General features: G+C 33.0%; 2 protein-coding genes across 2 annotated transcripts in view; both read right to left on the reverse strand.

Annotated features, from left to right (window-relative positions):
- Positions 1–9455: 9455 nt before the first annotated feature.
- LOC139496114 (GTPase IMAP family member 4-like) overlaps positions 9456–25816 on the reverse strand; it is a 54061-nt gene continuing 37700 nt past the window's right edge. Inside the window, exon 3 of the mRNA XM_071284578.1 lies at positions 9456–10409. Coding sequence (XP_071140679.1) covers positions 9519–10331 — 813 coding nt within the window. The 5' untranslated portion in view covers positions 10332–10409 and the 3' untranslated portion in view covers positions 9456–9518. The remainder of the gene's footprint in view (positions 10410–25816) is intronic.
- LOC139494503 (uncharacterized protein PF3D7_1120000-like) lies at positions 18532–19062 on the reverse strand. The gene has a single exon (XM_071282662.1). The coding sequence runs from the start codon at positions 19060–19062 to the stop codon at positions 18532–18534; it is 531 nt and encodes a 176-aa protein (XP_071138763.1).

Here is a 25816-nt window from a genome sequence, read left to right on the forward strand (position 1 = left end):
ATATTTTCAAAAGTAACACATACCAAAGGAGTGTTCAGAGTAGTATAATAGTAGCATGATTATAACACATTTTTACATATCAGACTTCGATATTTGGCGTATATAAGTATAATGTCCGCCATATTGTTTTTTACCGGAGGTAGTGAATTTTTTCAGATTGCCTCCTTATCTGCAACCAAAGAGTAATACTAGATGAAGTGCCAAGTTTCACGCTTGTAGCAGGATGTGCCCAACTTTCCATGAAGCCGCCGTACTAATGCGTCAACGAATCAAAAACCGTAACAAAGAGCAGAAAACAGCACAAGGCCACCAATGGGTCTTCAACCCAGCGAAAAAATACTGCAACCGGAGGCGGGCTTTAGCTGGCTCCTTAACCACAATGCACTTGTTAAGCGAAAATGGACGTAACGCTTAACTTTTAAACATAAATAAAGCAAACATTAAAAAAGATACAAAACTAGCAAAGTTCAGCTATGCTTATATACGTTGTAATTAAAGAAAAACATATTTTGTATTTATATGCTGGAGATCCCATTTCTGCGTTTAGAACTTAAACCGCCGCAATTACTTTTAATGAAACATCATTGTACTGCTTTTCCTGCCGTACATCAATCTACTATACGAATAACTACTTGTTTAGTTTTATACAACCGCAATATATTCAACGTGATATTCAATAAAATTGAGAATGGAAATGGGGAATGTGTCAAAGAGACAACAACCCGACCAAATAAAAAAACAACAACAGAGGGTCACCAACAGGTCTTCAATGTAGCGAGAAATTCCCGCACCCGGAGGCGTCCTTCAGCTGGCCCCAAAACAAATATATACTAGTCCAGTGATAATGAACGCCATACTAATTTCCAAATTGTACACAAGAAACTAAAATTAAAATAATACAAGACTAACAAAGGCCAGAGGCTCCTGACTTCGGACAGGCGCAAAAATGCGGCGGGATTAAACATGTTTGTGAGATCTCAACCCTCCCCCTATACATCTAACCAATGTAGTAAAGTAAACGAATAACAATACGCACATTAAAATTCAGTTCAAGAGAAGTCCGAGTCTGATGTCAGAAGATGTAACCAAAGTAAATAAACAAATGACAATAATACATAAATAACAACAGACTACTAGCAGTTAACTGACATGCCAGCTCCAGACTTCAATTAAACTGACTGAAAGATTATGATTTCATCATATGAACATCAGGCACAATCCTTCCCGTTAGGGGTTTAGTATCATACCATCATAACATATATGAGAAGAACATAACCCGTGTCATGCCAACAACTGTTTTTAGAATAAATGTGTTTAGTTCCGATGCAAAGACCTTATCAGTGACTCAATATTAACGCAAACATATGCAATCTTTAATGACTTGACAACAGTATCGTAATTATATCCCTTCTTAATAAGTCTATTCAAAGGTTTTGTAAGTTTCTGAGGTGAATACTGACACCTTTGTGCTTTATAAAGAATATTACCATAAAAAATTGGATGTGAAATACCAGAACGTATTAGAAGTCTGCATGTTGAGCTATATTTACGAATGATGTCTTTATACCGATGATAAAATTTAGTAAATGTTTTGACTAGTTTGTGATATCAAAAAACCCTGGTGTAATAATTTATCAGTAATACATAAATTTCTCTCGTTAAAATCTAAAACATTGTTACATACACGAGCGAATCGTACAAGTTGAGATATATAAACACCGTAAGATGGTTCTTACCGTAATAGTCTTCACCGTAATAGTCTGTTTTATTGCAAACACTTTCAAATTAAAAATTAAACCGATTTTAGACTTTATGCTCGAACATGTTCACACTATACTTCCCAAATAAACAGGGATGCGCTCCTTACACTACACTGCTACAACTCAGTAATGATGAAGAATGACTAAAATCGACACAACATACGTTTTACTGTCACCATCACGATTTGGTTGATCGATTGTATCATTCATTCGATGTGTCGGTGTATCATTGTACTATGATATCGGTATGTTTTCGCGGCCTAGGATCGTCATATATACATAAACATTTAGTCTTTAGCCTTATGATCTCAAATATTACTGATAGTGGGTTACATTGTACTAAAGTTTGACAAGAGTTAATACAATATCTTATCAAAGAAGTCAATATACATTTATCACAAGCTTAAAAAACAAACTTTCAATTTTCAATTTACCTTTCACGTATGTGTATATAAAGTTACATTAGTTTTGTTTCATTTTCATGATATCGAACATAAATAATCGGTTATTGCTTTGGGAATATATAAGGTTTTAAACACTTTTATTGATGACGCACAAATCCATTTTGCATAATCAAATAAAACGTTTTTAAAATCTGACGTAGAAGAGTCATTCTCAGCAATTTTCCATTTAATCAGTGCACGCGATTCATTTTTTACTGCTACTTGTGTCGATCCCTTATTTGCCGCCACCAGTATTCTCTTTTCTAGGGTTCCTCTATTGCTTGAAAAAGAGCATTGCTGTAATAAGAACCACTAATCTGGTTATGAATTTTTTCAATACAAACATTTATATGTTTCCATTGATCATCGATTTCATGAGGCTGAGTTGAACGATTATTTACAAACAAAACGTTTCCTTGGCATCGACTTATCAAATTTCCTAGATGAACATTACACTCTTGCAAAAATTCATTTTCGGTCACTCCATCAAAATTTAAATGATCTTTCCCAGTAAAGCATATGACCACATAGCTGTAGGGATTTTCTTTCAAAAGATCCATGACTTGATTAGTAGACTTTATTTTTTCTTCTGTTTGCCTTTGTGTTTTAAGTACATACAAAATGACATGCGGTCCAGGTGACAACATACCAAAACACCTAACTAATTCTAATTTTAAGTCTATCTTCTGACATTTTAGTGTCAAATAATCCAGGAGTATCTACGACTGTAAATACTTTTCCTTTCCATCTCATTTTCCCAATTGTTGCTTCGGATGTAATTGAATTTGATGAAGATTTTGAAGAAAACCATTTCCGCCCTTAAACAGTATTGCCTGTTGCACTTTTTTCCGTTTCCTGTTTTGCCAACCAGTAAAATCCTTATTTCCTCAAGATTGGCATACGTGCTGACCTAAAGTATGGAAAATAAAATTGTGAAATAAAAAAAGGTAAATAAAAAAAGTCAAATCAAAATGTGATATATTTCCCACTAGACGTAAGATTTTGATCACACTGAAGAGCGATGGTGGCCTTATTACGCTATCGTATTGATACGAAGTGTGATGGTGTTTACGTTGAAGTGCGATGGTCTACACAAACAACATTCAAAATTGTTAATGTCAATGCAGAATTTAATCTGTACTATGTTAGAAGCAGTTTCAAGGTTTTTAAGTTAATAAAGGGCTTATAACCGTTTAAAACTACGGGAAACAGAGAGAATTGGTAGATAGGGATAAACTAGTAATCCACGAGAGAAACAAAGAAAAAATAACATGTTTACGTAGAATTATGTCTAGATGAAGATCTCTCCATTAGTAAGCAACTGAAATTAAAATCAGACATAGGCTATTATGAATGTAAATTTATATACTGCCTGCTAAATAAATCTAAATCTAATAAGAATTGCACATCTGTATATTTTAAACTAGGCATCATGCATCAAATAGACCATCGCACTTCAGTGAAGTCCTTCGAGCTGCAGCGTTACCATAGAACTTCAACGTTGTTATCTTTCCTCCTATTATTGATAGCTACACATAAACAAATTTATCGGTAACCAATATTCCAAGTGTGAAATTTGAACAGAATTGATTAGTAACACACACAGCAAGATTTTTGTTGATTGTTATTCTATGTTTGATTTTTTGTATTATCAGTTACATCAAAAGTCTTCCATCTGGTAAGTATAACACAATGAAATCGTTCAAAGTTGAACTTAACTTGTGTTAAGTGGTTCCTTTAAAATGATTTATTTGCGTAATCATTGTTCACCAAGACGAAATTTTGCCTTATCAAGGAGAATTGGATGTCGCTTAAAAACTGCTTCATATGTCTATAATGGTATAAAAAAAATTGAAATTCAAGTCATACGTCCAGCCAGATCGAAACAATTTTTCTTAACAAACATGGACAAACAAGATGTAAATTAAAAAAACAAAAATACCAGTATAAAGAAAGATGTTGAGAAGACGAATTATAAATGCTACATTAACGCATCTACGATTAAAAGGAAGACAGAAGTGTCCTTTTAAATAATAATCGGTGTCACCGATTCACTTTATATTAACCTGTTAAAGAAGAATCAATAACATATACATATATATTCAAATAATATCCGAAAAAACATGACAGACCTTTAGTAGATAGTTATCAAAGGTACCAGGATTATAAATAAACTCATCATAGAAACCAGGATTAAATTTTATATATACGCCAGACGCGCGTTTCGTTTACAAAAAACTTAGTACGCCAGACGCGTATTTCGTCTACACTCATCAGTGACGCTCATATCAAAATATTTATAAACCCAAACAAGTACAAAGTTGAAGAGAATTGAGGATCCAAAATTCCAAAAGGTTGTGCCAATTGGCAAATACGGCTAAGGTAATCTAAGCCTGGAATAAGACAATGCTTAGTTTTTCAAAAAAAAAGTTTTGTAAACAGGAAGTACAAAAACAATTAACATCGGAAAGGACATGGCATTTTTATAGGAACGCATATTTATGAAAAGAAATGACACAGATTTTTTACGAATAATCCAATTGGAGTCAGATCGAACACTATTTACTTGTAGTATTTAGTCTCTGTTTATTTAAATGCTAATCCACTGCTATACATTTAGCATCGTTTCGGTAATTAGCTAACAGCTTATTAAGATTTGCTAATTGTTCAGTAGTTGCTATTCACATGTACAAATAAAGATCATACTGAATTGCGTCAAATGGTCCTGAACAGTGCTGGATTTAAGACAAGCGACGTGTCTGGACAGCACCAATTTAATGCTAGAATTATCACGATTGCTTTGAATCAAATTGAACAAGAGAGAACTACGAACAAATTAGATTTTCTAGTTGTCTTGTTAGGACTGGCGTGATTTAAATCATGGTGAATTAAGAAAAATAAAATTAGTGTAAATTTCAACGATAATTATTAATAAACTTTTACCTCAGTTTCTTTCGTGATTGGATATCGTCTTTCGTCACCGGAAAAAAACACGAATAGCTGCAAGAATTAAAATCATAGCAATGACGAGTGTATATGAAAATATTGGCATTTAACATCCAAGTAAAAGCACACAAAATATTTTTGAAAAAGGCAGATAGATACAAATATATTTTTTTTTATGATTTATCAAAGACCAAGGATTTGTAAATTTTAACATGACATTGTTTCGTGTCCAGATATTTTACTATTTTTGTCGGTACTTGTCCTCTCGGAAGAAAAAAAAACTAAACAGAAATAAAATGTGTCCTTGCAGTTATAATCAAACACAGCAAGTTTTGATTTTTTTTAAAGATAAATGGATAAAAAAATACTTTAACAACTGTATATATGGATTTACAATATTTATTTCATATTGAACAGAGTCGGAAATAGTTAAATAAATGTCCTTTTCTTTTCTTTTTTCAGCTTTCTCAGATACTCTTATTATCGGAAATGTGAACAATTTTATTTCGATCTTACTGCCTTAATATATTTTTTACGATTATGGAATTGATTCTTAAAAATACTAAGTAATGACGTCACGTGTGCTTGACATCCTTTCTGATCAAATCATTATTAGAGCCAACACAAATTATCCGAAATATGAACACAAATGTATTTTATGCATAAAGATTCGTTCAAAATTAACTGTTAAGTAAGAAAAATTGAAACCGGAAGTAAACGTCCATTGTTAGCTCATATGCCATTTTCCGTATTGGCACTGTACGAAAAGCAATATTATGTCCTTTTTTTGGTACTTATTTGAACTTGATGACTTATATAATTTTTTCATGTATCAATATTTGCAAAAAAAGACGATTTTCCATATATTTTACAAAGAAATTCAGAGTATATGTTTATTTTTATTCAAATGAACATTAGTATACGAAGTAACTCACCTTTCATCGACTCTTTGTCATTTGACGCCATGCCTATAATTTATAATATGTAAAAACATAACTGTTAGCAGAACATGTTTAAATATTAGTAGAACTGATTGTGTATTAAAGACAAAGCCAACTCCTCTATTAAGATTTTAACAGAATTAACAGAAACAACAATGGAACGCCCCTCCCCCCCCAAAAAAAAAAAACCAACAACCAAACTTTCGATCAAACGGATCTCTCAATCTTCATAATATTATGTATACAGTTAGTTATTATGAAGATATAAATGACATCAAAATAAATTTTGGTAATCATTTTCGTCTTCTAAGTTAAAAGAGGGCTCAAAATGCCAGTTTGAAATTAAAAATTTGTAGTAAAAACCTACCGGAGATCGCTGAAAAAACTGAAACATTTTTATCTTCGACGATATTTAACTGAAAAGTGACATAGATATCGAAGTCGAGATTATTCTTGGAAATCCTTTTAAACGATCTGTATGTATATATAGTCTAAAACGTAAAAGATCAGTTTAACGAACGTTGAAAAATCAGGGGGTGTTAAATTTCACATTTAATCGGTCTTCGGTAGGTTTTCACTATACATTTTGAATATCAAACTGCATCTTGAGCTCCCTGTAATAGAATATTGCACCGATAAAGATAGAGAAGATGGAGAATCATTAGTGAGAAATAAATCAATGTTCATACCCAATAATGGGAGAAATAAACCATTGGATGACTATATTAATTGACAACTAAAAAATCAAACTGTTTTTCAGAACTTCTGAAAAATATTGATCATGTGATCATGAGGCGATTGAACAAATAATTCGCCAAGTATACATCAGCCACAACGGACAGAGTATGACTACTTAACCAATGTTAAAAAAACCCTCAGCAACTTTTATGGTCCTCAAAAATACATAAATCCAGAGAAATACAAAAACAGTCAAGGAGTAAAATAATGAATATATTAAACTTTAAAACCCTACAGATCTTAAACTGAGTCCCATATTTGCTTGTTCAACATGTCCGCCTCACTGCCTAAGTAATTTTATCGACATAATACTAAAACCTTTATGTCCCCATGTTCCTAGTTATTTAAGCGATGACATCGAGTTTTATCGTATCTAAAATGCACAAATGACTATAATGGAGAATGCCGCCTTATAAGTTTCGATTTAACAAGTTTGTATACAAATATTCCGCATGATTTGGGTATTGCAGCTTTTAAAACACAGGGAAGCAATATCCAGTCTTTTTACCATCGATTTCATTTTAGATTCCGTACAATTTATTTTAGAAAACAATACATTTTTTTTGGGAAAAATTATACACAAGCGAGAGGAAATACTATGGGTACAAATCTCAATTGAACAACTTCGGGCAACTAGTGAAAGATCTACCGAAGATGATAAGATACCGTTGAATGTCACACACAACCCTCGTACTCAGCATATATTTTCTGTAGCGAGGAGAAATTTAGCAATTTTTTGACAAGAATCAAAGAAATTTACATCAGAGGCCTTTAAATATTTTAAAAAATCACATATTATTCTACCATTGTTTCTGATAGCGATTTCAACGCATCTCCTACGGTTCATCAGACAGACGTGTTTTTGTTATAAGTAACGACTTGTGACGTAACCTCATGGTTATATCTTGCGTTTTTTTGTATATATTACAGAATCATATCGACGGACCAAATTTCACATCCTATTTAAAGTCAGCGTGTACACTTCAATATAAAAATGTTTTGTAGCTTCACGCGGTATTATAATCGGTCTACAACATGAAAAAAGGGAAAGCTCTAACAGGAACAATGTTGAATTCATAATCTGATTCTTTTGTTTTTACTATATACCATGTATGTATATATATATAAAAGAAGGAAATCAAGGAATTATATCCAAGCTGCAAGTGTTGTCATGGCTTATCCACATGGTAATTGGTACCTTATTATTAGTCAACACAACCTATGATGATTTATTATAGAACTATTCTTTGCAATTGTGACTTCGCAAAATGCATCTTTCTATATGTTAGAAAAGTATAACAACTACTTACCTTACCAGAAGTAGTTTTATTGAACGTGTATCGTCGAATGGCTATTCTAGGGTGTGATAATAAATAAAGAAAAAGATTAGCCGTGGGGTCGATAAACACACTTACTAGTATCCAAATTGTTGTCTGCTCTATGGTCGGGTTGTTGTCGCTTTGACACATTCCCCATTTCCCTTCTCAATTTTATTATACATTATAATATATTTATAAATATTTTTAACCAAAAACAATGAAAAAGCTGTTTAGTCTGATATTGATGAAACACCTGTAACGTTCAATGTAGATGTCACAATTGCTAATATATGATGTAGGAAAAATTCGGTTGATTAACTTGTTAGACGACTAAGGTGATATCTTAAGATTTAAAACCGTTGGTTGATACGAAATCACACAATTCATAATAAACATTTTTTAGGTACAAAATGTAAAATGTGGAGTTGAATAATGCTTTCTCAGAACTCAGCTAGAACAGTTTATAAGGTTATCTCCTATTTATTTATATTGTAGTCCTGTAATGTTGTGTTGTCATTTTAATGTTATATTTCACACATGGCCATAAACGAGGGAGGTTTGGCCTGCCACAAAACCAGGTTCAACCCACCATTTTTTCCTTTAAAAATGTCCTGTACCAAGTCAGGAACATGGCCATTGTTATATTATAGTTCGTTTCTATGTGTGTTACATTTTAACGTTGTGTTTCCGTTGTGTCGTTTGTTTTCTCTTATTTTTGAGTCTGAATTCACATTGATATAAGACGTGTCACGGTACTTATCTATCCCAAATTCATGTATTTGGTTTTGATGTTATATTTGTTATTCTCATAGGATTTTGTCTAAAGCGTAGTCCGTTTCTGTGTGTGTGTTTTACATTTTAATGTTGTGTCGTTGTTCTCTCTTATATTTAATGCGTTTCCCTCAGTTTTAGTTTGTGACCCCGATTTTGCTTTTTGTCCATGGATTTATAAGTTTTGAACAGCAGTATACTACTGTTGCCTTTATTTATCAGCATACTCCTATTAATAATGAAATCCATAAAAATGAACATGCATACGTGACAATTTATATTTGAAAATGTCAAAGAATTGTGCACTAAATTAGTTTGATATTCCGAAAAAATTTTCCACCATCAGAGAACTGCATATTTCACAAACCTTCTGTGCTCATTTATTGAAATTGCTTCGTATATGATAACCAAATATATCACAAATGATATTTTGGTATGGGTTCTTGAATGTATTAGTGTTTTGCATGTCAAGTTACAATTTGCACACATTAAGAAACCATCTTAACGAAAACATGGTTTATATTTTAATATGTGTGTCAATTATTTGTTGTAACATTCATGTAAGTAATTTTGAACACAAGTACAATCTATTCCATTTATTTACGAAATGATACAGCGGGAATTGTTCCTTTCGAGCTGTGTAACAATTCTAGCGAGCTTTGATTCTGGAGTTGTTGATTTTATCTTAGTTAAGATATAACCAACCCCAATGCAAAAAATACCAAGTACGTGATTACGACTACACACAATTAGTCCTGCTCCCACAACAATCATAAGATAAGAAGAAAACCTTTTATATTTTTGTAATATAGAAGTCGCGCCAAGACCAATTAAATGATCAAGCGATGATTTGTATATACCACTTTTGATTTCTTCAAGTATTTCATTGGTATAGAATGACGAGACTTCTGCATTTTCATGGATCATTTTCCAAATTATTGAAAACATTTCTTCTACCTGTCTTTCTGAATCAAATTTTGAACGATTGTTTAGAACTACTACTCTGTCTCGGCATTTAGATAAAAACTCCCGAAAATAGTCCGGTATGTTTTCTAAAAACTGCGTAGGTGTAGTACCATCTTGATCCAAATCATCCTTTCCGGTGATTACTATAATTGTATAACGGAAAGGATCTCCACCAAAAATATGCCAGAAATGCTGGACTGCCTTTATTTCTTCTTCTGTAAATCTTCCAACCCTTAAAACATACATGATTATATTTGGTCCAGGAGAAAGCATATTTAAGCATTTGAGTATTTCTAACTGGACAGACCCCATTGAAAAATTTGTATCAAAAAATCCTGGAGTGTCTACGATTTTCAAAATGTGTTTTTTCCTCTCCGCTTTACCAATTCTGCATGTTCTTGTTACTGATGAACTTGAAGTTCCCGACTTAAAATATTTTTCTTTCATAATAGTATTTCCCGTAGAACTTTTTCCAGAACCGGTCCTTCCAATTAAAACAATTCTTATCTCAGTATCCAGGTCTACCTGCAAATTACAATCAATAATTTTATATATCATAAATAAAATGTGTCATACGTCTGTAATAGAAAAATATACAGAACAAAATGTTATTGAGTAAAAATAATATTGACGAATGTATATTCTACGAATTTTAACATATAACGTTCTACAATTTTTTGTTTGTTTTCAACAGTTACTAAAAATATCTAAATTAAGATAAGGGCATGCCATTAATATTTTTTTATCTTCATTAGTGTACAAAATTAAATTCATTCTGTAAAATTATTCTTTCAGTGTAGGTTTGCTTGTTTTATTTGTTGAAATGTCCTTTGGATTGAGTTAAGCCATTCCAATTGATATTTTAAAGTGTGCCTTTTATGATTGCTGTCTCAGGCTAGGGTGAAAACTGATGTCTGTTAAATTATTTAAACCTGCTGCATTTATATGGACCTGTAATAAGTCAGGATCCTATTTTCAGTGGTTTTTGTTTTTGGTATGGTTAATAGATGTTCTCATTTCTCGTTTTTTTTATACATATATAAGATCGTTGGATTTCCTGTTTGACCTATTTGATTTTTGTCACACTACTTATTTTGGGGCTCTTTGTAGTTTGCTGTTCGGTGTGAACCACGACTCCTCGTTTGTAGCCGTACATTGACCTTGAATTGTTTATTTTATTGTTGATGCATAGGGTTGAGAGATGTTTCCATGTCATTCATATGCATACGTTAAAGATAACGCTGTTGTATTTTAAGCTTTGCAGACGTTCATCGATAGTTTTACTGTCGCACATGTAGTTTAGGTAGAATATGGACATGGTGAGTGTTTTGGATATAAAAGTTTTAGTGCCATATAATTGATTTTTAGACAGTTGAATAATAAGATAGCCTTCAAAGTGGATTTATATAAACAGTTAGATTGTTTTTAGCATATTTTACAGGACATTTTTCTGTTTGACACTACGTATTCTCCTATCCGTAACGATCAGTTTCAGAAATTATTGTAATGTTTTTCAAGAAAGATTTGACGTTCGATCTTTTTAATTCAATTTAAGGGAAAAACAAGCAGAAAGGCATATGATTTTTTGGACCTCTTGATAGATAAATGTCTATGGTGTCAGGAAAGGTATCACTCTAATTGATTGAAATTTTCCTTTAGACCAAATTTTGGAAACTTTTGTGACCGCTTCAACCCCTTTTTACAATATTTTGTATCAAATAAATGCAGATTGTTTCCATGGTCACACTTAATTACTATTGGATATCAGATATGTGAAAGATTCTCTTTCCTTTAATATACACACGCATAACACAAATATTAAGCCGTATTGTTAATAAAAAGAAAGTGTTGGAATTAAGATTGTAAATTTAAAGTTTTTTCTTTTCTGTGTATTGCTACCTAACCTAACGACGCGTAGCGGAGACAGGTATACTGGCATTTGCGACAGTGTTACATACAGATAGACGTCCTCAAAGCTTCAAATACAATACAGTATCTCCATTCAAACGCATAACAACTACATAGTACAACTTCAATCATTCTTTCAGTTTAAAATTAAAAAAAGTTCCGCAAAAATATTTTATCTTCTTTGGCCCGAAAAGTTGGTGACGTCATAGGTTTGCTTTCGGTGTCAAAAGTTAACGCCGTGCATTTTGTTGCGTCTTGACCGCTTGAGAATGTAATAACATTTGATAAAAAAAAGATTTCTAGGTGCAACAAGTGAGTGTTTTTGCTTATTATTGCAGAAATAACATGTCAATACATTCCGCAATTCAAAATATCGACTTCCTTAGTTACAGACAAGGAGATGGAGAGTTTTACGCTTACTGTCATCCAATCAGAACCTTTGATACAAAGTAATTGCATACTAATACGTCTTCTTATTTATATTGAGCATCGATAGACATATTTATTACTAGAAAAAACCTGCGCAAACGCGGCTTAAGACTTTTGAAATGTTTATAGTAATACACAAATTGGGGTTTTGTTTCTCAAACTTTTTTTATGAACTGAGTCTGATATTTTGTTTAAACTTTTGATAAAATTGAGAATGGAAATGGGGAATGTGTCAAAGAGACAACAACCCGCCCAAATAAAAAACAACAGCAGAGGGTCACCAACAGGTCTTCAATGTAGCGAGAAATTCCCGCACCCGGAGGCGTCCTTCAGCTGGCCCCTAAACAAATATATACTAGTCCAGTGATAATGAACGCCATACTAATTTCCAAATTGTACACAAGAAACTAAAATTAAAATAATACAAGACTAACAAAGGCCAGAGGCTCCTGACTTGGGACAGGCGCAAAAATGCGGCGGGGTTAAACATGTTTGTGAGATCTCAACCCTCCCCCTATACCTCTAACCAATGTAGTAAAGTAAACAATAACAATACGCACATTAAAATTCAGTTCAAGAGAAATCCGAGTCTGATGTCAGAAGATGTAACCAAAGAAAATAAACAAAATGACAATAATACATAAATAACAACAGACTACTAGCAGTTAACTGACATGCCAGCTCCAGACTTCAACTAAACTGACTGAAAGATTATGATTTCATCATATGAACATCAGGCACAATCCTTCCCGTTAGGGGTTTAGTATCATACCATCATAACATATATGAGAAGAACATAACCCGTGTCATGCCAACAACTGTTTTTAGAATAAATGTGTTTAGTTCCGATGCAAAGACCTTATCAATGACTCAATATTAACGCCAAAATATGCAATCTTTAATGACTTGACAACAATATCGTAATTATATCCCTTCTTAATAAGTCTATTCAAAGGTTTTGTAAGTTTCTGAGGTGAATACTGACACCTTTGTGCTTTATAAAGAATATTACCATAAAAAATTGGATGTGAAATACCTGAACGTATTAAAAGTCTGCATGTTGAGCTATATTTACGAATAATGTCTTTATACCGATGATAAAATTTAGTAAATGTTTTGACTAGTTTGTGATATCGAAAACCCTGGTGTAATAATTTTTCAGTAATACATAAATTTCTCTCGTTAAAATCTAAAACATTGTTACATACACGAGCGAATCGTACAAGTTGAGATATATAAACACCGTAAGATGGTGACAAGGGAACGTCACCATCTAAAAACGGATAATTAACGATAGGAAATGAAAAATCATCCCTTTTATCATAAATTTTAGTATTCAGCTTTCCATTAGTGATATAGATATCAAGATCGAGAAAAGGGCAGTGGTCATTGTTAGTATTAGCTTTATTTAAAGTAAGTTCAACAGGATAAATTTCATTAATATACATACTGAAGTCGTCATTATTGAGAGCCAAAATATCATCCAAATATCTAAAAGTATTATTAAATTTGTTTATCAGATGTTGTTTCGATGGGTCTTTGCTTATTTTTGTCATAAATTGTAACTCATAACAATACAAAAACAGGTCCGCAATAAGTGGTGCACAGTTAGTCCCCATTGGAATTCCGATAATCTGACGATATACGGAATCCCCAAAGCAAACAAAAATGTTATCTAGTAAAAATTCAAGGGCATATATAGTATCAAAGCATGTCCAATTAACATAGTTTTTTTGTTTATTGCTACTAAAAAATGACCTAAAAGAGTTTGAACATATATATTCACATTCTGATTTTTTGAATGCCCATTTAATTAGGTGTGTGAATTTTTTCTTAATGAGAATGTGAGGCAATGTGGTATACAGGGTAGAAAAATCAAAACTTTGAACAGATTGAAAATCACCAATATAAGCATGCTATTTATCAAGTACTTCCAACGAGTTCTTGACACTCCAAAAGTAATTTATTCCACTATTTTCGAAGGCCTTATTTGAACAATTTATTATCAGGTTTTTAATTGTACCAAGTGTGCTGGTAAGAAGAATAGACAATTTAGTAGTTGAACAATGGCTTGAAGACGAAATAAATCTATATTTGTAAGGGGTTTTGTGTAGCTTCGGAAGCCAATACATAGATGGGACTTTCATTGTATTTGGCTCTGCTTGTAAAGCGGTGCCTAAAAGTTTATGTTTGTTACAGATTTCGTTTTCTGAAAATGGAGTCAGTTGGAATGTTGGTGAATCCTTTTTCAGAACCTCAATGTAAAATTTACGTCAAACAATAATAATATTATTAGCAGCTTTATCTGCCGGGACAAAAACAAATTCCTTGGCTAGTTCTTTTAGTTTATGTTTGATACGAGAAATAGGTTTATTGTTGTAAGGGTTTATAGTAAAATGTTCTTTAAAATGTTGAATACGTATATCAACTATCTTCATTACTGAATTAAAAAAAAGAGTCCAAAGATTTTTTGTCAGCTTTTTCCCGTTTTATCCATTTCATACAGTAAGTATGGAGTGAGTCGTGGATGATATTACGACACTCATTCCAATTAATAATTGACGGGGGACGATATTTAGGTCCTTCACTGAGGAATGATTTTAACTCTCGGTCTTGAACGATGTTAAGATCTCCTGTTATAACATGGGAAATGGGGCCATAAATATATACGGAATTACTGCAATTACATGAAGTAGGTGTATTTTCACTGATATTAACATCTTTACACAATTGACTATAATTAAACACAAATTTCCGGTTAGATTTCTTGTAAATATAACAAATAAGAGGTAGCTCAGTATTGTCAAAATATCCAGGAATTTGTTCTTTAACAGAATGGTCGTTAAATATACCGGCAATATTTACAAAATCAAAGCCTTTATTGACATACTTAATTTTAATAAAAAAAAAATTATGATCTTCAGGGCGATCAATTTTGGGAAATAATTTAGAATAACAATATGCCATAATAATTTGAACAAATTCATACTTAGGACTGCTATATGAAATTGTGTTGCAATCCTCCAAAATTTTATTTAACTTATTAACCGTAAACGAACAGAGTTTTGTTAACAGATAATGTCTGCCGTTGTTTTTTGAAATAGAAATTAGGTCCGAAATATTGGTATGATTGGCCCGAAATCTTCTTTGATTGCGATGTGTTCTACGACCGTGAGAACGTTTTTTACGAACAGTTTTAGAAACTATATCCAAAATGTTAACGGAATTGGTTCTAGATATATTACCAATTCCCATGATATTATCATTTAGACCGAGAGGGTAAACTGTCTGTAATTTTTTAATCCAATTTAATTCAATTATTTTCCGTGATCGTACAAACTTTGAATGCGATTCACCAGGCTGCTTATTTACTACTTCTAAAGGTTGAACTGCTAAATATTTAAAAGGATGGTTGTGCTTCTTAAGGTGTTGGTAAATGATACTTTTGAATTTATTGGGTCTTTTAAAACGATACAGATGTTCTTGAGTGCGTTTAGATAAATATCGTCCAGTTTCTCCTACGTACTGAATACCACACCCCGGTTTGTTTCATGTGAGTAAATAAATAATACTGTTTGTTTTTCAAGTTATATCAGTTTCAAAATTTAAAGAAAATGTGCGACCATTAAACGTGGACCTTACCGTATTGTTGGTTGAAAGACGGGGACATGTAAGTCATTTTTTGGCATGACACTTATCGATAGAAGGGTAACCACGTTTTTTATTGTTAAAAATGTTAGCGATGGTAGTATTTTTAGATAACCGATTTTGAAGATTGAGACGTGTGGATACCATTTGAACAAGTTTAGTATTTAGTAATTTTCCATTTCTAAGCTTCATAATTGTTTTGTTAGTGAATTATATAATAAAGGAGCAAAGATTGGCGTCCAGAATATGAACCAGCATACAATAATTGAAGTATATAAAATAGTTTATCAGTTCTTCTCCCATATGATTTTGAATGTCCTGTCAGTAGCTCATATTTTGGTGGTACACAGTTGTTACTAGAACGGAGAAAATAACTCAGAGAAAAAGAAGACAACCCAGAACACTGATGATTAAGATATTTCTCAGTGGTGCTTTTTTGTAGTATTTCTTTTGTTTTTCGAAAGGTACAATTCAAGTCCTGTTTCTGTGTGATACGGGTGTTCCAAGAACAGAGGAAATAACAAAGAGAAAACAATCTAGAACTCTGTGATGATTTTAAACATATCTTCGGCGGTGCGAGTTTGTAATACTTGTTTTTTGAGTGGTGCGGGTTTTGTCTCTGTGTGACACGGGTGCTCCGCGAAAGGAGAAATATTTCTTCTAGTTATTGATATATAAATTATATTTCTGTTTAAAATGCTGCAAGTTTGATAAAGTGATGCAAGTTTTAATAATCAGTGAGAGTGTTTATGTGGTCGAGTTGGCCGTAGGACGAGTTGTAAAAAATTCAAGACAAATTGAAAACAAAATTAAAACCATTACCGCCTGTTTACCAAACCTAGACGGTAAGGAACCAGCTACAAAACTATTGTGTTGGTCTTTTTTATTAATCGGCGCTAATTAAAGCAATTACTATATGAAGTTATAAAGTACTTTACATAATTATTATATTATATATCATACTAAAGACGACCGTCAACTCGAAGACAAAGAGTCTACAAAAATGTGGTCTACAATTTTAAAGAGTAGCCCGGTGAACATAGAAACCATTTTTTTAAATTTAATCGTAAAAATAAAAATTATGATCAATGGTCAAGAATCATTTTCCATACAATACTGCAAGGGATACTTTAAATAACAACCAAAACACCTTTATCGAAAGAAAAATAATATCAAACCAGCATGGATTTTGTTTTCTCATTCAACATGTTTTTTTTTTTTATCCAAATAGCTGACATTAATCATTAAATGAATAGTACCTATGAATTGAAACGTCTAAATAAAAAAGCATGGTTTTCATATCAAAATGATGTACTATTTCAGAACAAAGTACGAACATCGAAACCATAATAGAAAAAAAACCGAACAAACTTAAATGTTCTAAAGATTAATATATTTTATTGCCTAATATTAGTTAAACAATTTAATTATGTGCACTTAGGAGTGTAGGATTGATACCTGCCAATGTGTCAATCAAACTCTCTTACAACAGACAGATACATGGATTTTAAAAACTTTTCGCATGTTGACGTCAAATGCCAAGTTGAATGGCGCTAAAAGAAGTTTATGTTTTTGAGTGATGAAATGGAAAAATAACACGTTCTGAAGTACAGGTAGGTTTGAAACGAATGCACAGGTGCTTTGTATAACAATAAACACAACCTATTTCTAATAACTCTGACAAGACCAAAACAAAGTTGAATATTGAAGGTGTTGAGCAATATGTCTTAAATCTTAGCATGCAATTCGAAGTTAATGCTGTATATATTACACGTATACTGTAGCGCCGACTGTTTATTTCAAATCAATGAATGAAAAAACTGGTGTAAAATATATTCCGTTTATTATAACAGAAATAAATGTGAAATGTATTGCAATTTACAATAAATAGTATTTAAATAGTCTCTATGTGTTTAATTACCTATCAAATAACTAATCTGTGAAGATATATATATTCTGAAGTTCATTTCTGAAAGCAGCTGATCGTTGGCAATCCAAATTTGAAACTGACTATAGTCGACCTAGTTTACAAAGTGAATACACAAAAATAGATATTCCCTACTTCCGGTTAACGGTTACAATGTAAACATGAACTCTGTGTAGCAAATGACTACAATTATGAAAGATTATCGTTATAAGTGAATGTGTAAAAGGTAATTCCATACAATGTTAACATATATAAATGATTTGTTATGCAGTTCCTATGAAAATTACTCCGCATAACATCCGAGTCGCGAATGACAACCTAAAATGTGCTACGAACTCCCGGTAAAATCATCACCAAAATATTGCGGGAATTATGAAATACAAAAATGAACTACACAAACTATTTGCATTAAACAACGTAATAACTTCTATCACGAAAGTAATATAATTCAGTTAAATAGCTTAGGCACAACACTGCCTCCCGTCAAATAAAGAATTCTGTCCGCAGAATTAAAAATGAACATTTAACATTTATCAAGCTTTTTGAAAAAAGTTATTCATGAATTCAATCAATATTAGCACTAACCAAAAAGGAATCATTAAAATGAAAAATTTAATTAACCTCTTCCTTAAACATTTTAAGAAACTTTTCTTATTCATACAAATATACAAATATATACATGCGCAATAAAATAATATTCAATATTTAACAACAATTTTTATGAAAATAAAATGTTTATCTGAAGTTAAGTTTTCTTTTTATTGGAAGTGTCACTACACTCTTAATTTTCTTTGTGCAAATGTTTTCTTTTTCTAATTTCTTTTCCGCTGACTTCAGCTCTTTCTTTAGCTCTTCTTTTCTCTCTTCCAGTCTTTGTATAAAATTTCCGAATCTTACATGTCTTAGGCATTCAAATTTGTGACTTTTCTCCAATTCTTTAATTTGCTTCTTGTGGGTTTCTTCCATACTTCTGTTATCTTCCCTGTGTTTTTCCTCCATTTCTTTTATTTTGTTTTTAAGTCCCTCAGTTTGTTCATCTCTTTCGTCTACCTCTACTTCCATAATGGCAACTTCTTCCTCACTGATGGTGATTTCCTCATCATAATCCGGGATGAATTCTTCCTCAAATTTCTCTTTAATTTCTGATTTTTGTGTTGAAGGTGTAATTAGTGTTGTTTTAATAAAAATGTCACTTCCAATCTTTACATTGTATGGTTTTGTGGACTTATGTACAGCAGAATCCTCTCTGCGAGGCTTTCCTGGCATGGCATTAGCATGGTTTTTCCATTTTCCCTCAGTTAGTGCCTTAAGGGGGCTCGCGGGTCTAAATCATTTTTTTTTAATTTAATATAGGATTTCTCTATATTTTTCTATAAATGAACTTTATCTTATACTTAATCATGTTAATAGAAAAGTGAAATAAAAAAATGGGGTCACCGTTCATTTACGCTCACAATCTCACAATGTCCTTTTTTTCTGTTAAACTAATAGGAGAAATAGCGGTAATATCGAAATGAAAAAAAAATAAATTACAGAAATCGCTTAAATTTTAAAATTATTTAGTTTATGAACAGCTTATACGAAAACAACAATAAAAAATATAGGTCACCGATGAGTTAAAAAAGATATTTCAATTTTAATGCCAAAAAATGGCATTTTTGCACCAAAGGGAGATAATTTGGAGCTTTTTTCAATGATATCTACATTTTAAAAGTCACCTGGGGCCAACACGAGTTGTTTTTTGGAATGATTTTTGTACCATGTGATAAAGTAACAACTACTAAACAGTCAGGGGCATTACTTAAACAAGTAACAATTAAAATTACCTATACAAGTAATGTTGAAAACGAGGCTATTTTAAATATAACTTATATAAGTAACTTTTCTGAATAATATTTTTATAGGTTTCCAATAATACAGATTTTACTAACTTTAACAAATTTTCACAGTCATCTGGTTATTTTTCCCATGAAATATAAAATCTAATTCTTCTGAAACACTATTTAACTTTCTGACGCACTTATCTTTCATACCGACGCTTCTTGGTCAAAGATTGGTCTCTTGGGACTATTAACTTATCATTTTCCTCCAAAATCTTGAAGGAAGACTGATATAAATAGATAGATACTTGAGAATTAATTAAGACTTGAAGTTATTTATAGTTTGTAATCAAAATCAGTCACATATGTTTCTAAAATAAGTGTAATTACTAAAATATTTTAAAATGTATAAAATAACTTATTCAAGTCATATTTTTGTCATTATTTTTAAATTAACCCTATATTTCTATACTCCGCTCGAATCGAATAAATTCTTTGTTTTATGATATAAAGTGATGTAAAAATTCATGAAAACTACATTTAGTCTATGTTTATATTGAAAATTAAAATAACTCTATTAAGTAATTTTATTATTTTTAGAAACAAAAATTACTTATATAAGTAACTTAAAAAAATTACTTGTTTAAGTAACGCCCCTGACTGCTAAAGGTAATAGATAAAATTTGTAATGAAAAATTAATGTTTAATTTTTTTCTGAAAATTTTATACCAACCAGTCTCCTTAAAGTTGCAGATATTACATACAAATGGTATTTGGTTATTTGGAGTATGCCTAAGCATAAAATGTTGCACAGCTCTTTTTCTGTTTAAATATTTAAAATCACAAAGCCTACACTGCCATACTTCGGTTCCTATGACGTCTGACATTCTATAAATAAAAAAAATATCAAAAAACTAAAAATTTGTTTTAAAATTTACACATTTTAAATATTCTACTGGTAACTTGCTTTTGCCCAAATTGGCATGTTTTCATTACAGGGTTTTAATCGATCATGGTGAACTACCTCAGTGCGGAATTCACCGCGAATCTCATATACAACGGGGCTGAGAATTTTCGTTATTACAAAAGGACCAAGCCATGGAGAGTGAAACTTTTTATTTACGGTTTTGTCAAATTTATATACCAAGGCCTCTAACTCATATCTATTGTCAGTCAATCGTGTGTCATGGTCACGTTTTTGTCTTTCTGCATTGCTTTTTAGATTTTCTCTCGCAATCTCATAGACGTTTTGAAAATGAGATTTTATTGTTGAAATGTAATCTTCGTTGTTCTGTGTTCTGTTGTCATGACTTCTGAACATCAGGTTTAGAGGGATATTGACCTCTCTACCTAACATCATGTAGTTTGGTGAAAACCCTGTAGCCGGATGAGTGGTACTTCTGTAAGCAGCTAGCAGGAGATTAATGTATTCATCCCAATTTGTTACGTTCTTGTTGACAAAGGTCTTGATCATACCACCAAGAGTCTTGTTAAACCTTTCTATTAAACCATTTGATGACGGATGATATGCAGTTGTTCTGGTTTTGTTAATTTGAAATAAATTACAAACAGATTTTAATAGGTCACTTTCGAAGTTCTTTCCTTGGTCTGTATGAAGTTCTAGTGGTATGCCAAACCTAGCAATAAATTCCATCACTAGTTTCTGTGCTACCAGGTCAGCATGCTGATGGGGTATAGGGTAGGCTTCCATCAATCTGGTAAAATAATCGCCTATAACCAGTATAAATTTATTCTTCTTCTTGGTTAATGTCAGTGGACCAATGATATCTATGCCAATTTTGTCTAATGGGTATCCCACTCTATAGTCCATCAACGGTGCTTTTGGTTTTTTCCCCGTTCCTGTTATTTTGTTGCATATGGTACAATTCTGTATATGTTCTGTTATATCCTGACTCATCTTGTACCAGGTAAAAACTGTCTTCATTTTCTCTATGGTTTTCTTAACTCCCATGTGTCCAGAATAAGGGGTGTTATGGCTCAAGATCAATATATCCTTCTTTAATATTTGTGGAACAATCAACTGTATATGATTTAATTTACTATTAGCATTTATCCATTTGTGATAAACAATACCATCTATCAATTCAATATTTTCCCAGTTTAACCAATATCTCCTTGTGGCTGGGCTTAAACTAGCACACAATTCTCTTTCTGGTATTTTTCCCTCTTTTTTCCATTGGTGTAAGTATTTTAGATCTTGGTCTTCTTTTTGGAACGCCTGCATTTCTTTAACTGAATATTTGGCCAACCAATCTGGGTGTTCTTGAAATCTTGTTACCACAGCTCTTACTGTGACTTTATAATTCAGTTCCTTTACATCATCTACTTTACATTTAAACTTTTCCATTGCTCATTTATCTGTTCACAGGCTTTACAGGTGTCTTCAGAACTGTTTGTAGAATGATTACATACTGGATCATCATGTTATTGTCTAGATAATGCATCAGCATTTTGGTGTTTTAAGCCTGGACGGTGTTGTATCTCATAATCATACTGTGAAAGGGTTTCAATCCATCTGCCTAGTTGCCCTTGTGGATCTTTGAATCCAAAAAACCATTTCAGAGACCCATGGTCCGTTCTGACAATAAACTTTCTGCCAAGTAAATAGTGTCTGAATTGATTGACAAATGTTACCATGGCTAAGAGTTCTCTTCTTGTGACGCTGTATCTTTGTTGAGTCTTATCTAATTTCTTTGAGGCATATGTGATCACTTTTTCCTTCCCGTCTTGTACTTGGTGAAGCACTGCACCAATACCAATGTTGGAGGCATCTGTGTCAAGGACAAATTTTCCATCTGGATGTGGGTATGCTAATACTGGACTGGTACAAAGGGCTGTTTTCAAATTATCATAACTTTTCTGAGCAGTTTCTGTCCATTCAAAAGTGACATCTTTTCTTGTCAAATGACTTAATGGAGCAGCTATCTCACTGAAACCTTTAATAAATTGCCTGTTATAGTTTCAATTGCCCAGGAACTTCTGTATTTCTTTCATTGATGTTGGTACCTTCCAGTTCTTTACACTCTCGATAAGCTTAGGGTTTGGTTTTATGCCATCTTTTCCTACAATATGTCCAAGATACAGTGTCTCGCTCTTCATCAGGTTACATTTGGATGGTTTTAGTTTCAAACCAGCCTTGATGAGTCGTTGAAATACCTCGTCTAGTCTGGACAAATGCTCTTCATAGTCTGAACTGAAGATGATAATATCGTCAAGATATATTAGAAGGGTCTTCAACTGTTATCCTCTGAAGATAAGCTCCATACATCTCTGGACCGTGCTTGGTGCGTTACACAAACCAAATGGTATTGTACAGTATTCGTACAATCCATATTTTGTGATGAACGCTGTTTTTGGCTGATCTTTTTCTTCTAACTGTAACTGCCAATAACCACTCTGAAGATCAAGGCAACTAAATAGATATGCAGAGGCCAGACAATCCAGACACATATCTATCCTAGGCAACGGATAGGCATCCTTAATGGTTAAATCATTAAGTTTCCTGAAATCTAAGCACCACCTAACAGTGTTGTCTTTCTTCCGAACAAGTTCGACATTGGAAGCCCATGCTGATTTAGATGGCTGGATTATCCCCTGTTCCAATTGTTCATCTAGGTTCTTCTTGTCTTCATTGTTAAATGCTGCTGGTGTTCTTCTTAGTGGTTGTCTAATAGGAGCAGCCCCAGCTGTATCAATTCTATGTTTGACTAGGGAATATGTTCCCAAATCTGTTTTTGAAGAGGCAAAAGCCATACTGTTCTTCTGTAAAACTTCAGCTAGTTTTTCTTTTATGCTTTCACTCTCTATGTCTTTACTGCTTCTTTCATAAAGATCTTTGAGGTGTTCTGGCAACAGTTGATTCACCATGCAGCTCATTGATTTTACAAATCTTTATCTCTGATTCCCACTTTTCTGGTATATTTGCCTTTTATATGGTCTCAGACAATGTGAAGTTTTCTTTGGATAACTCATGTGTTTTACACATCTTGGACTGTTTGCTTGTCAAAGTATCGACTCTGTCATTCTCAAGTTCAAACCTGTTTTCTATGTAATCAACAGGATGAAGTTCACCAAGAAGATAGTTTTTCTTCAAACGTATTGGTTCTGAATCTAAATTTATTAGTCGAACTGGAATATTTTTCATGAAGGGGTCAACTAAAATCTGTGCCACCATAAATTTCCTGCTGTCTTCTATAACAGGCTGTATCATGGAATACCGGGTATCTAACAACTCTTGATTTTGACCGCAACCATAAAGAATAACTTCTGAAGATGGTGGAATGGTGAAAATCGAATCCAAGACTACTCTCGCAATTAAGTCCGACTTGCGTTTTACTTCACATTCTATCCATTTTCCATTCAACTGGATTCCTTTTCTAGAGTTAACTGTAATATCCATTTCATCAAGGACATCGCAGCCTAACAATAAATCATCACCTATATGTGCTACATATACATCCCAGACAAACTGTGAGTCTCCAAGTGTTAACGTCACTGCTGCTACCCCTTTGGTTCCCATTTGTTTTCCTGCTTCGGCAACAACTAGGTTTTTCAGTGCTGGTTTTAACTTTGATCTGTTTGTTTTTGGAAGGCGGAAAAATATCTCTTCATTTAACACAGTAACTTCTGCCCCAGTATCAATTACAGCCTTGATTTTCTGATTGCTGACCTCCATTGGTACCTTTATACTGGCTGCTGTTATGCGTTCAATCACAATTTCTTCTTTAGTGTTCAATATCACATCTACATCAGCACCTGTATTCTGACCATTTTCATCATGTGAAGAAAGACCTTGGTCCTTTTGCACAGACTCAGCAACAAAATCTTGCTCTTGATTACCACTAGCAAATTTCAACATTTCCTCCTTCTTCTCTCTAAGCAACAAACATTGCAGTATCCTTTCTATTGGATCATCACTTGTCTGGTTTATCTTTACTACTTCTGTCTTACTTTTACTATTGTGGGCTGACACTTGGCCGTCAGTTTCAGCCCTCTTTAGTTTAAATCTTCCTCTTTGTCTTGATTTTGTCCTTGGTTCTGCCTCGGTTTTGGACAGTATCTCGCAAAATGTCCTTCTTCTTGGCAATTAAAACATCTGTTGTTATTCTGTTTCTGTGTCTGCAAACGGTCTTTATTCTGCCATTTTGATCTTGGATCAAAGTTTCTCTGATTTTGTTTATGATAATAAAAATTCTTTGGTGCTTGTTGGGTGTTCAACTTGGCATCCATAATACTCTCAACGGACTTGGTAACCTCAGTAGTTATGCTATCTTTAATGTCCCTCCCAAACTGATTCAGCCTCTCTTCAGTCACAAAACGTTTCCCGCCAATTCGTCGTACATCTAACTCTTCATTTGTACTGTAATTGACATCTCTGTCCTCTGTTTCTACTTTGTCTTATTTGATTTTTCCCCTTTATACCATTTTTACAGGTTGTATGCTATGCGACAAGGTTGATAGTCCCCTTCATTGTTTTTGGTCTTTTCGTCAGAACATCATATGCTACGCTTTGATCTGGCAACCCATTTAACATATGTTCTATGGCAATGCTATTGAACAATTGTTGATTCATTCCTCGATATGCTTTTTTCACCATTGTCTGTATACGTGCTGCATACTCATTGGTTGATTCTTTGTAACCTTTTCTGACTGTCTGCAATTCCTTTCTGTATGTTTCTAGCAAATTATTGTCACCAAAACGACTTTCCATTTCTCTGGACAGGAGTCGAAATGAACTTCTGGTGTCATAAGGCAGCTCTGCAGCAAAATTTGCAGCCTCATCTTTCAGGATTAGCAATATTTCTTCAGCCTGGCGCCTTGGATCCCAGTTGTTTCTGTCTGCAATGATTTCAAATTGCATAAGAAATGTGCTCCAATCTTCTTTGCCGTTGTAAAAGGGCAATCTTGATCGATATCCATCCTGCGTGCTCGACATTGACTCTGTTCTGCCTCTTGTTTCTCTACTTGGCATTCCTTGGTCTGTTTGACTGTTTTGCCATAGGAAATCTCTTTCTCTTTAAACTTCTATTATCTTCTCCCTCAGTCTTGCCATTTCTATCTGATTAATATCCATGTTGTTACTAGGTGGGTAGATATGTGTGTCACTGCGTGGTACCATTCTTGGTGGCTTAACAGCCTGGTCATAAGTCATGTCAATACTTGCTTTATTTTGAGTGTTC

Source organism: Mytilus edulis, chromosome 11 (assembly GCF_963676685.1).
Source record: "Mytilus edulis chromosome 11, xbMytEdul2.2, whole genome shotgun sequence".
NCBI classification, from domain to species: Eukaryota; Metazoa; Mollusca; class Bivalvia; order Mytilida; family Mytilidae; genus Mytilus; species Mytilus edulis.